At 32.9% G+C, this 16,099-nt stretch overlaps 7 protein-coding genes and 1 pseudogene across 8 annotated transcripts, besides 2 other annotated features; 2 read left to right on the top strand and 6 right to left on the bottom strand.

The window, feature by feature from the left end:
* Positions 1 to 12,773: part of a mobile genetic element that runs on past the window's edge.
* Positions 174 to 594, bottom strand: TVAGG3_0901220 (uncharacterized protein; the record flags this gene model as incomplete). The annotated part of the gene is made up of 1 exon (XM_051251326.1): positions 174 to 594. A coding segment is annotated over one exon (421 nt), but the record flags the coding sequence as incomplete, so codon positions are not given.
* Positions 1,496 to 1,897, bottom strand: TVAGG3_0901210 (uncharacterized protein; the record flags this gene model as incomplete). The annotated part of the gene is made up of 1 exon (XM_051251325.1): positions 1,496 to 1,897. One exon carries the CDS (start codon positions 1,895 to 1,897, stop codon positions 1,496 to 1,498), a length of 402 nt encoding a protein of 133 aa, XP_051076899.1.
* Positions 1,923 to 2,537, top strand: TVAGG3_0901200 (uncharacterized protein; the record flags this gene model as incomplete). Its single annotated transcript, XM_051251324.1, has 1 exon — positions 1,923 to 2,537. One exon carries the CDS (start codon positions 1,923 to 1,925, stop codon positions 2,535 to 2,537), a length of 615 nt encoding a protein of 204 aa, XP_051076898.1.
* TVAGG3_0901190 (uncharacterized protein) lies at positions 2,801 to 3,577 on the bottom strand (the record flags this gene model as incomplete). Its single annotated transcript, XM_051251323.1, has 1 exon — positions 2,801 to 3,577. The coding sequence occupies one exon, from the start codon at positions 3,575 to 3,577 to the stop codon at positions 2,801 to 2,803; it is 777 nt and encodes a 258-aa protein (XP_051076897.1).
* Positions 9,257 to 9,999, bottom strand: TVAGG3_0901180 (annotated as a pseudogene). Its single transcript has one exon. A coding segment is annotated over exon 1 (743 nt).
* On the bottom strand, positions 10,210 to 11,172 carry TVAGG3_0901170 (organellar and viral DNA polymerase type B; the record flags this gene model as incomplete). Its single annotated transcript, XM_051251322.1, has 1 exon — positions 10,210 to 11,172. A coding segment is annotated over one exon (963 nt), but the record flags the coding sequence as incomplete, so codon positions are not given.
* On the bottom strand, positions 11,479 to 12,117 carry TVAGG3_0901160 (organellar and viral DNA polymerase type B; the record flags this gene model as incomplete). Its single annotated transcript, XM_051251321.1, has 1 exon — positions 11,479 to 12,117. A coding segment is annotated over one exon (639 nt), but the record flags the coding sequence as incomplete, so codon positions are not given.
* Positions 12,771 to 16,099: part of a mobile genetic element that runs on past the window's edge.
* TVAGG3_0901130 (uncharacterized protein) lies at positions 15,271 to 15,428 on the top strand (the record flags this gene model as incomplete). The annotated part of the gene is made up of 1 exon (XM_051251320.1): positions 15,271 to 15,428. A coding segment is annotated over one exon (158 nt), but the record flags the coding sequence as incomplete, so codon positions are not given.

The following is a 16,099-nucleotide window of genomic DNA, read 5'->3' as shown; positions in this document are numbered from 1 at the left end:
TGGTAACATTCCACGAAGGTCATCTATTGACATCTTTGAGTCACTGAATTTAAATATTTTCTTAAAGCAATCGTCATTATCTAACCATGCAATAGCTTTGAAGTTTTCATTCGAATATACATCTGCTTCATTAAATGTAAATCCTGACTTCTTTGCAGAGACGACTTTAAAATCTATTGAGTTTGTTTCAAAATTATATGCTATGGTAACTTCTGAAGGTAATGGATGTCCTTCCGCAGTCAGTTGTTCTCTCACTACCGTTTGAAGCTTTGTGTTAAAAACTTTCATGTCATCTCCTGTGTCTAGGTTCACATACACAGCAACAGGAAAACTATCTTGCTTCTTTGTTTCATCATTATACCTCAAAACATTAAAGTTCTTCAATAATATTGTTCTTCCTGCTGGAATACTTCGAACCTGTCTGATTTCAATAGCTTTCTCACCTCCTACATACTCTACCCAGTGTCTTGGATATTCATAAGTATACTGACTTTCTTGAATTTTGGTTGGTTTCATCATAACATGTTCATAGTATATCTTTATACTCTTGTCAGTTAGACTCGGTGCTATGTTCTGAATATTTCTGACTTGCATTTTTAATGGAGATAAAATGAAGCATTTAATACATGATGTAGATGAAGACATGAATGAAAGCAGTGAAAAGCTCAACAGTTCTCTCATTCTTCCTTTCAGTAAAGATTATGAATTCTGTTCAAATGGTGTGTATTTCTATTGTGGAAAGATGGGTTCAGGTAAGACATTTAACCTCATTCGTCATATACTCATAACAGAACGTTTAGGAAATGACTCATATTATGACCAAATCATTATATCAGCAACTTCAGACTCTATGGACTCAACAGCGAAAACATTTATGTCAAAAGTTCAAGCCTCTGTCGTTAAAGTTCCAGACAGTGAACTCATTGAATTTCTTCAACGTTACATTCGACGTAAGAGGAAATATTATGCCATCGTTGAATTTATACAGTCAGGAATGCAAAAGACTTCTGAGGAGATGGAAAGAATTATTGACAAACACCACTTACGTCAATACTCAGGAGTATACGATATGAAACGACTTACAAACTACATTCTGTCAAAACTTTCAAAATACCCCTTCAAAAAAATATCCATCAAACACTTTATTAGTTTGTGACGACTTCGCCGGAAAAGGTTTAGTTTCAAAGCCTGACTCACCATTAGCTAACATCATAACTAAAGTCAGACATTACCATTTAACTGTAGCAATACTTATGCAAACATGGAGGTTTTTAGCTTTAAACATAAAACGTCTCATAACTGACTTCGTTATCTTTCAAGGTTTCTCACGCTATGATATTGAACTCATTTGGAAACAGTCAGGTATAACATTACCTTTTGAAGAAATTTGGGAAGCATATAAGTCTCTCATCTCTCCTCGTTCATACCTTGAGATTCATATCATGACTAATACCATTAAAGTCAAAAATATTCCATGGGAACGACCAACATTATTTTAAAGTTTAACCTTCAATTGACTGATGGTAAACAAATTCCATGCATCTCTGTCGCCATTTCTGTTAATATTTTTGCTGTCATTCATATCATCCACTTCCCCATCCGTTAGCTTTTGAGGATATGCGTTAGAATAGCTGTTCTTAAATGAAGGCTTTTCACCTTTGAGAGCATAAACTCTATAACTTTCTGCATACTTTATGTTTGAACCTCCTGAGCCATCATTGACATAAATTTTTATAGGCTTCCACCCTTTGTTCATGTTCCTGCTTCTTCCCTTAGCTCTTTTGTTCAGTAGTTCTACATCTTTATACACAGCACCTGTCTCAGTGAATTCAACAATATTTTCATTCGTTAGCTTTACATTCAAACCCTTGTCGAGTATATTGTTCATTTCATACATATAAAAGGTTTTTATTCTATATGAAATGAGAAGCAAATCCATCTTAGCTGGTGCCGTTAATGTTCCAATTGAACCAACATCAAATGTTGACACACGAACGACAAACAATATTGTTATAAAGAACTATAGTTCAGAGTGTTTGAAAGAAAAAGAACCAGAACTTAAGTCGGTGAATTTAAACTCAGCTTCAAACGCTAACGCTACATCAGATGTTAAGTTAGAGTATCCACCATTAGACCAAATTCTTTCAAGAGAAGCCAACGACAACCCTTACACAAATGTTCAAACAAATCCTTCAGATAACGTAGACCATTACCTTCTTCAGTTATACCAAACAATTTTACTCAAAGACGATAAGAAGCTTTTGACAAATCTTATAAGCAAGAACCAAATAATTCTAACAAAGGAGGACCTTGAAAATGTTATCTCACGAATAACAGGGAAACAATGTGTCATTGACTATCTCGACCCTGAAATCGAATGCTGTGGTCAAACTCCACTATTCATGAAAATAGGTAACATTCGCATCATTGAAACACCAGGAACTACAGGAGTTGAGTTTAAGTATAAATATTCGAATGAATATACAAAACTTTCAACAGAATATAAACTTTGTTTGAAATATGTTTTAGTAAATTAAAGCAGTCAGGAGGGCTCTTTGAGCCCATCTTGGCGCTTTGCGCCGTCAGTCAAAAAAATTTCAAGTTAGCAATTTGTAATATCTATCCAAAACTTCTTCAACAGTATCGAACTCATCTTCATAATGCAAACCTAATCTTATTGACTTGGTGCAGTTTTCACTAACACAATATTTTTCTGTTCTCTTGACTGACATAACTAACTCATTTGTTTCATCAAACAGCAACAACCAAAGTTCATGACCTAATACATAACATTCATACTTTATATTTTTAGCTCTGAGTTCTCTTGTAAGCTGTTGCATTTAATATTTTCTAAAAAGTCAACTTCAACAGTCATTCGCACTGGTGCCTTCAGTTCTACAGGCTCTCCTTGAAAGTCAACAAGTCTGAATTGCATGTCTTTCAAATTATGAGGACTAATGCGAACCCATTTACCTAAATGAGTTGCTATGACAGGAACGTTTGGAATGAACATTGAATTGACTGCATAACAGAAAGACTTATATTCTACTGAACCTTTACTATTAACTCCTGAAATACCTGTGACATTAGCTATTTTTGACTCAATGTACAAACAATTGCCATAACATACATATGGAACAGATTTCATCTCAATCTTTTTGTCAACACTTTTCAAAGGAAATGACATATGGTATGCTCCCAGAAGCAATTGAACTCTATGACTCATTCGTATTATCTTAAACTCCTTCACATAACTGAACTTCAAAACTCCTGCAATAAGTTTAACATTCATTAAGTTTTCTTCGTTATCCTTGTTTATTGTAGTATTTATGAGAGCATTTAACACTCCAGCTAATGTTTCCATCTTATATTCTACATTATTGCGAAATCTTATTTCGTGCTTCTTTCCATCTATTTCAAGCTCCATGAAATCTGTTTCATCTGTTATGACAAAAGTTGCGATAGTATTGAAGTCAACAACTCTGAAAGCAAGCGCTTCATTCTGAAGACCTAAGTTTGTTTGTAGCTTTACTGTCCCGTATTCGTTTGGGTCTGTACTTTGCAAATAGAACAACATTTTATTCTCATTAAAATATGACTATTGCTGCATATGCGTATGAAACAAATGAAGCAAGAAGAGCACATGAACTAGTAAATGAAAACTCAACTTTAACCATTGAAGGCAATGATTTAGTCATTGACGATGGAAAAACTAAAAAAGTCATTGATTTCGATACTTTTAACACTTATGACCCATTCATTACAACAAGCAAGGTTCCCATCATAAATGATGGAACGGTGCAATATATAAATTCTACAGTAGATGCCTCATTAGTGAAAGTATTAAATGTTCTCATTGAATTGTTAAAGAGCTTTCGATTTGACGACAACATTAAATGCCTAAAGAATTTAGTCATGAATGAGAAACAAATTCTCGGCGTTGCTGGTAACAGTAATGATGTACACCTTATGACATTAGAATATTATAACGAACATAAAGATGAACTGAAAGGAGAGAAGGGTGACACCGGACCTCAAGGACCACAAGGAATACAAGGAATACAAGGACTACAAGGACCTCAAGGCGAGAACGGTTTGGATGGTGAAGATGGAAAGGATGGAAAAACTGCTAAATCATGGATATGGAACCTTATAAATACTGGTTTAACAGCTGCTTCATATGGAGTTCTTCAATACCAAATCGGAAAGATATGGGCAGTACTTGGTGAAGAAGTTTTAGATGACGTTAAAAATGCTTTGAACTTCATTTCAAATGGTTCGGATACTATTAAAACTTTATCTGGTTGGATGCAAGAAACAAGGAGTCAAATAGATACTGTAAGACGTATAGCAAACAATGCACGTAGGGGATTGGATACTTTACGAGAAGCACAAAATACACTAAAGGAAGCAAATGATATTCTTGGCTCAGTATCAGACATGCATGAAGATTGGCTTAAAGGTATTGACAAATCTTTAAAAAATCACAGTCAGTCTATTGCTGACTACAAGAAAAGTATAGATTTTTTACATAGTGCTATGGACGTACATGATGGAAGCATAAGGAACTTACTTAATGCTAACAATAACTTACCAGGAACTATTAAAGCATTTATAAAGTCCTTTGTAAAACCTGGTGCTCTAACATTTAGGTCTTTGAGAGCAAGAGCATTGAAGTCAAGAGATGCAGAAACTCCAACAGAACCTACAGAAGGAACTGAAACAACAGAAACTCCAGAAGAACCACCAAAACCAACGGCAAATGAAATATTGTTCGAATATTTTCCAAGGTACTCTGTTCTCATTGCATACATTCAAGAAATACTTAAGAAAGCAGACTTGACTTTAGGAGATGATGAAAGTTCTGTATATCTTTCGTTCCAGTTTCAAATAGCAGAACTTTTGAGACAGATATGCTTAATGTATGACAACATCTCTGATTTCACAAGATATGATGACGACCATAACCCCGAACACGGTGAAGAAGAAGTTTTACAAACATCCATTAAGACAGGAAAGGTTTTAACTCAAAGTCTCATTATTGACACCAAAGATGGCGAAGTGGACGTTCTTCAAGAGCTGAAGAAAAATACTTCTTCGGGAGGTGGTGGTAGGCATGAACTTGAAATAAATGAGATAGAAGAGAAATTAGCCGAAAAAGCAGATAAAAACCATGTTCATTATATAAGTTCAGACGAACAGATTATAACGGACTACCATGGATATTTAACACAGGATGAACAAATAAGCACTGAAGATGTTAATGAAAGAAGATATAAATTCATTCGTGCTAAAGGTTATGACATACGCTGTACTGTACAGTATGACACAGGTAAAGCACCAGAAGCATTTGGTTATAACAATGAAATTTATGCTTCATACTTCTTTGTTAACGGTGTATTAGTTGAACCAAGATTTACTTTGAGAGTTAAGGCAAAAATAACTTTTGAAGATGCTATTAAAAGTAAAGCCAGCAAAGATGAACTTGACGCAACGAACAAAGTTTTGAAATCTCATAAACACAATATCTCCGATATAAATGAACTTCAAGCTACATTAAATAGTAAAGCTGACAAAGAACATACACATAAATCCTTCACTACTGTTAGAGCAGACGACATAATATTGAACTATACCCTTGGTTCAAGTGCACCTTTAGAGAATCCAAGTACAAGCGTAAAAGATACACTAAACTCCTTAAATAGTAAATGTATGAACATTGAAGGTCATGTCAGAAACTTTGAAACACATGAACTACCAGCAATGTTAGATAAAAAAGCAGATAAAGAACATACACATAACTCCTTCTCAACTGTTGCTATAGAAAGTATTGAAGGAACGGTTGGCGGAACTGGTGGGGATGCATTATATTATAAACCTCCTAACTTTCCACAAGGTTTAACATCGAATGAAAACATAACAACGAAGAAAGAAATTAGCTGTAAAAATGTTTATGTCATGGATGATGAAAATAATGTTAAATTCACTGCTCAAGATTTATATGATAAGAAAGCAGACAAAACAGAGCTTCAAACATTAAAGACTGAAATACTTCAAACATTATATCCTGTTGGTTCTATTTATACGTCAATGAATTCAACAAATCCAGAAACAGTTTTAGGTTTTGGTACGTGGAAGCAGATTGTAGATAAATTCTTATACTGTGCTAGATATTCAAAGCAAACAGGAGGTTCGAAGAAAATTAAAGAAGCAAACCTTCCACCGCACACTCATACAGGAACGACAAACTTTTCTGGCGACCATAGCCACTCATTAAGAGACCACCCATTATACAACTCAGAGTATGAAGCTGGCCATGACGTTTTATCTCCATCTTATAACAATTCAGCAAAAAAGATTTTTCGACCAACTGAACCAGGAGGAAATCATTCACACACTTTCACAACAAATCAACAGGCTCGGGTGCAGATTATATGCCACCATTTGTGACTATATTCGCATGGTACCGCGTTCAATGAACGCGCTTGAGCCTAGAAAAAATTCTTTAACTTACATAAATGAGCTTGAAAGAAGTATTCGAACAACATCCATGGAGGTCATTTAAGAAGTTCAATGAAGCTGCAAAGAGTTGGGGATTTACTAACAGAGCTGAAGTGAAAAGGTTTTTGACAAAAATGTTGTACATCAAACAAAAATAAACCCTTACGACTACTTTTTACCAATTACTCCAACACTCCTGACGCATACCAATTTGACACTCTCATTCAAAGCAGAAAAGGAGGACATAAACCATTCCTCATCTTCATTAATGTTAACACTCGTAAAGCATATGCATATCCAATGAAAAATAAAGGAACTCGTGAAGTGTTAAGAGTTTTACAAAAGTTTGTAGCAGAACATAGCCAAGTACTTTAACATCAGACCAAGACAGTGCATACCTCAGCAATGAAATCACAGATTTTCTCATTAAGCATAAATAACTCACTACACTACTGAAGACCATAACCATAACATACTCGGCATCATAAACCGCTTCATAAGAACGCTCAGAGATTTAAACCAAGAGCGAGATTTTACCGAAGAAACAATGAAACATTTTCTCGAAGTATATTTCCTCAACACATTCTACAACAGGACATACACCAAATTCAATGACACAACAACAAGAAGAAAGTATATACAAAAGAAACGAAGCCAAACACAAAATATCAGAAATTCAACACAATTTACCCTCATTCCTGGTACAAAAGTTCGTGTAGTTCTTGACGACAAACCGTTGAACAAAGAAACGTTTAAGGTTAAGTAGAAACTATTATATCGTAGACTCTACGCAAGGTAATGGATATCTTATAAAAGCTGCTGACGATCTATTGCGTTTTACCCTCGTGCACAAATTAGTCGAAAGTAGTAATGGCAAACTTGCTGAAACCATTGACGAAGCAAAGCGAGGAGTGTTATTGAATACTTGGGTATAACATAAACGATGACACTTATAAAGTAAGATATGAAGGAGGCGTTGAAGATGTTATACCATCTAAGAACTTGAGAGAGTCAAAGTCAACACATCTGGGACCATTAGAGCGGGAGTACTGGAAAGACAAAAATAAGCCAGAAAGAATAAGAAAATTCTTCTAAACTTTTTCATTAGATGTAAATCAGACATGAATGAAAACAGTCATGTATTATTAATGTTTTCATAAATTTACACCAAAAAATATAATTTAGGTGAAGAGGTGAGATCTCACCTATTTTTTCACCTGTTTTCTCACCCTCATGATAATTCTTCTAAACTTTTTCATTAGATGTAAATCAGACATGAATGAAAACAGTCATGTATTATTAATGTTTTCATAAATTTACACCAAAAAATATATTTTAGGTGAAGAGGTGAAAAACCGGGTGAACTCTCACCTCTTCACCTAAAATATATTTTTGTCTGATTTACATCTAATGAAAAAGTTTAGAAGAATTATCTTATTCTTTCTGGTAAATGCTTTGTCTGATTTACATCTAATGAAAAAGTTTAGAAGAATTATCATGAGGGTGAGAAAAACCAGGTGAAAAATAGGTGAGATCTCACCTCTTCACCTAAAATATTTTTTGGTGTAAATTTATGAAAAACATTAATTACATGACTGTTTCATTCATGTCTGATTTACATCTAATGAAAAAGTTTAGAAGAATTTTCTTATCTCTTTCTGGCTTATTTTTGTCTTTCCAGTACTCCCGCTCTAATGGTCCAGATGTGTTGACTTTGACTCTCTCAAGTTCTTAGATGGTATACATCTTCAACGCCTCTTCATATCTTACTTTATAAGTGTCATCGTTTATGTTATAGCCAAGTATTTCAATAACCACTCCTCGCTTTGCTTCGTCAATGGTTTCAGCAAGTTTGCCATTACTACTTTCGACTAATTGTGACGAGGGTAAAACGCAATAGAGTCGTCAGCAGCTTTTATAAGATATCCATTACCTTGCGTAGAGTCTTACGATATAATAGTTCTACTTAACCTTAAACGTTTCTTTGTCAACGGTTTGTCGTCAAGAACTACACGAACTTTTTGTACCAGGAATGAGGGTAAATTGCGTTGAATTTCTGATATTTTTGTGTTTGGCTTCGTTTCTTTTGTTATACTTTTCTTCTTGTTGTTGTGTCATTGAATTTGGTGTATGTCCTGTTGTAGAATGTGTTGAGGAATTATATACTTCGAGAAAATGTTTCATTGTTTCTTCGGTAAAATCTCGCTCTTGGTTAAATCTCTGAGCGTTCTTATGAAGCGGTTTATGATGCCGAGTATGTTATGGTTATGGTCTTCAGTAGTGTAGTGAGTTAGTTATGCTTAATGAGAAAATCTGTGATTTCATTGCTGAGGTATGCACTGTCTTGGTCTGATGTTAAAGTACTTGGGCTATGTTCTGCTACAAACTTTTGTAAACTCTTAACACTTCACGAGTTCCTTTATTTTTCATTGGATATGCATATGCTTTACGAGTGTTAACATTAATGAAGATGAGGAATGGTTTATGTCCTCCTTTTCTGCTTTGAATGAGAGTGTCAAATTGGTATGCGTCAGGAGTGTTGGAGTAAATTGGTAAAAAGTAGTCGTAAGGGTTTATTTTGTTTGATGTACAACATTTTTGTCAAAGAAACCTTTTCACTTCAGCTCTGTTAGTAAATCCCCAACTCTTTGCAGCTTCATTGAACTTCTTAAATGACCTCCATGGATGTTGTTCGAATACTTCTTTCAAGCTCATTTATGTAAAGTTAAAGATTTTATTCTAGGCTCAAGCGCGTTCATTGAACGCGGTACCATGCGAATATAGTCACAAATGGTGGCATATAATCTGCACCCGAGCCTGTTGGATTTGTTGTGAAAGTGAATGATTTCCTCCTGGTTCAGTTGGTCGAAAAATCTTTTTTGCTGAATTGTTATAAGATGGAGATAAAACGTCATGGCCAGCTTCATACTCTGAGTTGTATAATGGTCTCTTAATGAGTGGCTATGGTCGCCAGAAAAGTTTGTCGTTCCTGTATGAGTGTGCGGTGGAAGGTTTGCTTCTTTAATTTCTTCGAACCTCCTGTTTGCTTTGAATATCTAGCACAGTATAAGAATTATCTACAATCTGCTTCCACGTACCAAAACCTAAAACTGTTTCTGGATTTGTTGAATTCATTGACGTATAAATAGAACCAACAGGATATAATGTTTGAAGTATTTCAGTCTTTAATGTTTGAAGCTCTGTTTTGTCTGCTTTCTTATCATATAAATCTTGAGCAGTGAATTTAACATTATTTTCATCATCCATGACATAAACATTTTTACAGCTAATTTCTTTCTTCGTTGTTATGTTTTCATTCGATGTTAAACCTTGTGGAAAGTTAGGAGGTTTATAATATAATGCATCCCCACCAGTTCGCCAACCGTTCCTTCAATACTTTCTATAGCAACAGTTGAGAAGGAGTTATGTGTATGTTCTTTATCTGCTTTTTTATCTAACTTTAGTTTCAAAGTTTCTGACATGACCTTCAATGTTCATACATTTACTATTTAAGGAGTTTAGTGTATCTTTTACGCTTGTACTTGGATTCTCTAAAGGTGCACTTGAACCAAGGGTATAGTTCAATATTATGTCGTCTGCTCTAACAGTAGTGAAGGATTTATGTGTATGTTCTTTGTCAGCTTTACTATTTAATGTAGCTTGAAGTTCATTTATATCGGAGATATTGTGTTTATGAGATTTCAAAACTTTGTTCGTTGCGTCAAGTTCATCTTTGCTGGCTTTACTTTTAATAGCATCTTCAAAAGTTATTTTTGCCTTAACTCTCAAAGTAAATCTTGGTTCAACTAATACACCGTTAACAAAGAAGTATGAAGCATAAATTTCATTGTTATAACCAAATGCTTCTGGTGCTTTACCTGTGTCATACTGTACAGTACAGCGTATGTCATAACCTTTAGCACGAATGAATTTATATCTTCTTTCATTAACATCTTCAGTGCTTATTTGTTCATCCTGTGTTAAATATCCATGGTAGTCCGTTATAATCTGTTCGTCTGAACTTATATAATGAACATGGTTTTTATCTGCTTTTTCGGCTAATTTCTCTTCTATCTCATTTATTTCAAGTTCATGCCTACCACCACCTCCCGAAGAAGTATTTTTCTTCAGCTCTTGAAGAACGTCCACTTCGCCATCTTTGGTGTCAATAATGAGACTTTGAGTTAAAACCTTTCCTGTCTTAATGGATGTTTGTAAAACTTCTTCTTCACCGTGTTCGGGGTTATGGTCGTCATCATATCTTGTGAAATCAGAGATGTTGTCATACATTAAGCATATCTGTCTCAAAAGTTCTGCTATTTGAAACTGGAACGAAAGATATACAGAACTTTCATCATCTCCTAAAGTCAAGTCTGCTTTCTTAAGTATTTCTTGAATGTATGCAATGAGAACAGAGTACCTTGGAAAATATTCGAACAATATTTCATTTGCCGTTGGTTTTGGTGGTTCTTCTGGAGTTTCTGTTGTTTCAGTTCCTTCTGTAGGTTCTGTTGGAGTTTCTGCATCTCTTGACTTCAATGCTCTTGCTCTCAAAGACCTAAATGTTAGAGCACCAGGTTTTACAAAGGACTTTATAAATGCTTTAATAGTTCCTGGTAAGTTATTGTTAGCATTAAGTAAGTTCCTTATGCTTCCATCATGTACGTCCATAGCACTATGTAAAAAATCTATACTTTTCTTGTAGTCAGCAATAGACTGACTGTGATTTTTTAAAGATTTGTCAATACCTTTAAGCCAATCTTCATGCATGTCTGATACTGAGCCAAGAATATCATTTGCTTCCTTTAGTGTATTTTGTGCTTCTCGTAAAGTATCCAATCCCCTACGTGCATTGTTTGCTATACGTCTTACAGTATCTATTTGACTCCTTGTTTCTTGCATCCAACCAGATAAAGTTTTAATAGTATCCGAACCATTTGAAATGAAGTTCAAAGCATTTTTAACGTCATCTAAAACTTCTTCACCAAGTACTGCCCATATCTTTCCGATTTGGTATTGAAGAACTCCATATGAAGCAGCTGTTAAACCAGTATTTATAAGGTTCCATATCCATGATTTAGCAGTTTTTCCATCCTTTCCATCTTCACCATCCAAACCGTTCTCGCCTTGAGGTCCTTGTAGTCCTTGTATTCCTTGTATTCCTTGTGGTCCTTGAGGTCCGGTGTCACCCTTCTCTCCTTTCAGTTCATCTTTATGTTCGTTATAATATTCTAATGTCATAAGGTGTACATCATTACTGTTACCAGCAACGCCGAGAATTTGTTTCTCATTCATGACTAAATTCTTTAGGCATTTAATGTTGTCGTCAAATCGAAAGCTCTTTAACAATTCAATGAGAACATTTAATACTTTCACTAATGAGGCATCTACTGTAGAATTTATATATTGCACCGTTCCATCATTTATGATGGGAACCTTGCTTGTTGTAATGAATGGGTCATAAGTGTTAAAAGTATCGAAATCAATGACTTTTTTAGTTTTTCCATCGTCAATGACTAAATCATTGCCTTCAATGGTTAAAGTTGAGTTTTCATTTACTAGTTCATGTGCTCTTCTTGCTTCATTTGTTTCATACGCATATGCAGCAATAGTCATATTTTAATGAGAATAAAATGTTGTTCTATTTGCAAAGTACAGACCCAAACGAATACGGGACAGTAAAGCTACAAACAAACTTAGGTCTTCAGAATGAAGCGCTTGCTTTCAGAGTTGTTGACTTCAATACTATCGCAACTTTTGTCATAACAGATGAAACAGATTTCATGGAGCTTGAAATAGATGGAAAGAAGCACGAAATAAGATTTCGCAATAATGTAGAATATAAGATGGAAACATTAGCTGGAGTGTTAAATGCTCTCATAAATACTACAATAAACAAGGATAACGAAGAAAACTTAATGAATGTTAAACTTATTGCAGGAGTTTTGAAGTTCAGTTATGTGAAGGAGTTTAAGATAATACGAATGAGTCATAGAGTTCAATTGCTTCTGGGAGCATACCATATGTCATTTCCTTTGAAAAGTGTTGACAAAAAGATTGAGATGAAATCTGTTCCATATGTATGTTATGGCAATTGTTTGTACATTGAGTCAAAAATAGCTAATGTCACAGGTATTTCAGGAGTTAATAGTAAAGGTTCAGTAGAATATAAGTCTTTCTGTTATGCAGTCAATTCAATGTTCATTCCAAACGTTCCTGTCATAGCAACTCATTTAGGTAAATGGGTTCGCATTAGTCCTCATAATTTGGAGATATAAAAATTGCTCACATTTGCTCACATTTTGGTACTTTTTTGTACGTTTGTCAAAAAATTATGAGGAAGATCTCACAAAAATAGTCAAAATGTGAGCAAATTTTGAGAAGTGCTCACATTTTGACATACGATTATTTTCATACGTTTTTTTTGATGAATTCTAATAAAACTTCATTACCACTTTCAGAACGAAGCGTAACTTTTCAGCACGTAACGCTCTATCATGTGTAGTGACATATTATTCAAAAAAACTCAGATTGCTTATCTTATAATAACAATTTCATTAGAAAAAATGCACGATTTCACGCTAAAACTTTGAAGCAATTCTTAAATTCGGATAAAAAATCGATATGTATTACACTTTAAACTTCAAAAAATGGTTCAAAATTTAGACTTAGTTTATCTTAACAATATAGCAGATTTTAAGCCGAACAAGTAGGAGTAATAGAAATAGCTCTTGAAAATAATTACAATTAGTAATATGTAAGTCAAAGTTCAAGTATTCTAATAAATAAACGTTCCGGATTTTCTTTACTACAAGAATCAATACTTAATATATAGAAGCAACAGTAAAAACTTATTAGAGATTCAAAAAGAAAGTTGACTAAAGAGAATCTTTTTATATAAGTAATTTTATTTTTTTGAAATACGAGATCGAATAAACATGTATTTTATTTTATTACTATAATAATACGTTTTTACATAGTAAGAAAGTTTAGAGACTGAAATGAAATTAAAAATTGAGAAAAAAATAAAGCTTTTCTATAAAATTCATATTAATATATAGTATAATGATATTACAATTTATTGATAGTTGTGTTAGAAAAAAGGTACATTCACTATTTTTGACAAAATTTTAAATTTTCATGGGGTTGTAAATCTTATAATAACTAGATGAATAAGGAATAAATCCCAGTATGATGTGCATCATTATATTAAACACTATATGTAAGGCTGGTGATTCTATTAACACTTATGAAGATCTATAGTATTTGAGCAGATAAATTTGATAATTTCCAAAACTCTTATATTTCAAAATTAAAGTGTGCGAATGCATTTAAATGAGAGCAAAAAGAGATTGATGCTGTTAAAACTATGTGTTAATTGCAATTATTTCGCATCACAAGAACTACCCAGTAAATTCGGCTATCTTTCTTTGCAATTATTCTCCATTATACATATAATATAATGGTTAGGGTTTGAAGAAAAGTTACTAGAGAATTATTGACTTTTGAAATAATGCAGAATTTTATTTGAAGAAATCATTAATTTATGAGTTCCAAATTGCTAAGCATGACGAAGGATCATTAAATTTGCTACAATTAAATACACTTATTGCAGAATTAAGATTTTTGAAATTAAAAGTTTGAAATATTGCCTTTTTGAATAAAAATTTAAATTTTATTATATAATCATGATAATATCTTATAGAAATTAAAAGAAAATATTTTAAACCATTCAAATATTTTGAATGTCTTATCAATTTAAAATATTAAAAGATAGCTTGATTTTATCATCATTAGTTGTTATCAAAGTTTTCTTCTTTTGATGAACAACAGTAAATGATTTGTTAATTACTTGTCTTCCTTTTTCGCAGCAAAATCGAAAGTTATGATGATAATCTTGCTCTCAATTTTGAAACTCTCTGATTTACAAGTAAGCATTCCTTTGGAAAAGCAGTCCTATTCTGTTTTCAAGATATTTTAAAGCCTCAATTTCATACAATGCGCAGATCTATTCGAAATTGCAAGAACTCTCAAGAAAAATGCAGCAGCAAAGAAGATTCCATAGTTTCTAGCATCAAAAATTTACAACCTTAATACAACAGTTAAAGAGAAGCTCGAAAAGAAAATATTTAACCATAAAGCTGGAAACCATTCGATATCTACTATTGGATCTAATAAAAAGTTAATTATAACATATTTAACATGCTATTTGTTGACTTTGTTCCATTATATTACCATATATATCTTTTTGAAATCTAAAATATTTTTACAATTTTAACCATGTGTTGTTGAAACCATATATCAATCTTAGCTAAAGTATAGTTTATGAGTCTGTCACCATCTAACGTATGAATTTTCAAAAATGTCAAATATGTTCATTTTTTCTGTAGATTCAGCCATAATTTCACGTTGTTATACTATTCAACTATTATTTAATATTTTTATCGATTTAAATATATGATGAGATGCTTAGTTCTCCTGGAAATCGATTTTTAATCGCAATTTTAACTTTCCAAAAAAATTCAAAAATAAAAATCCCTCTCAATTTTCTAAGTTTTATAACTCGCCAAATCTCTAGCCAAATTTTTTTGGCCCGTATAAATATTGTTTGGCACTATATAGGGATGCTATTTATCATATTTTCATCCCATTTTACTGTTATCGCCTAGTGAATGTACCTTTGTTAGAAAAAATATACAACTAAAATGTCAGTTTTAAAAAATTTAAAAATTATATTAAAACAATAGTCATTGAGGATGGTTAATTGCAAAAACTCAAGAAACTATCATTATCTCTCTTTGCTTAACACATCTACAACTGGAAACATCATTCCAAATGAAGTTCCTCAGTCTCGTCAAAATTTCTCTCTCATCTACAACAAGCTTAACTCAAAACTCAAGAAACTATCATTATCTCTCTTTGCTTAACACATCTACAACTGGAAACATCATTCCAAATGTTGCATTCAAGAATCCTATTATTATTCTTTCTTTCAATCTTTTATATTTACTCTTTAAATTCTAATATAATATAAATTCTTCATTTCCTTTGTTTAAACTTTTTTCATTTTAATACCATTTTATCAGATAGTAATTTTTGTTTTTCTCTGACCAAAAATCTTCTCAATTTAACTCCACCTTCACAAAAATTCATTGAGTTCTCTCAAAATTCTTGTATTTTTGGTATACTTAAAGTATCATCTTCAAATATTTTTTGGAGAAAATTGACTTTGCATAATATCGTAATACTTTTTAAGGCAGATAGATTTACCGTAAGTTGAAGAACTTTTAATTTGAACAGAAATTATTCAACAAATATTCTTTTTATTTGATCAAGATACGTATACCAATATGATCTACTTGCTAGGGATATGTAGATCACGTTCAGAATTTGCCAAGTTTGGTGAATATCTATGGGATTAGGGACATCTATTTAATTTAAGAACTAAAAATTAGCATAGGCGTATTATGCTGTTACTGAAATATATTTTGGATGTATAAATTTTTACTTAATACTCTTTTATTGTTATCATTTTTAAAGATTTTTTATTATGAGCAAAAAAATGGCAAGACAATAATATATTGTACATGCAATTTAT

This window comes from Trichomonas vaginalis, chromosome I, assembly GCF_026262505.1.
Source record: "Trichomonas vaginalis G3 chromosome I, whole genome shotgun sequence".
In the NCBI taxonomy this organism is placed as follows: domain Eukaryota; phylum Parabasalia; order Trichomonadida; family Trichomonadidae; genus Trichomonas; species Trichomonas vaginalis.
This window is presented reverse-complemented; position numbering and strand designations above follow the sequence as displayed.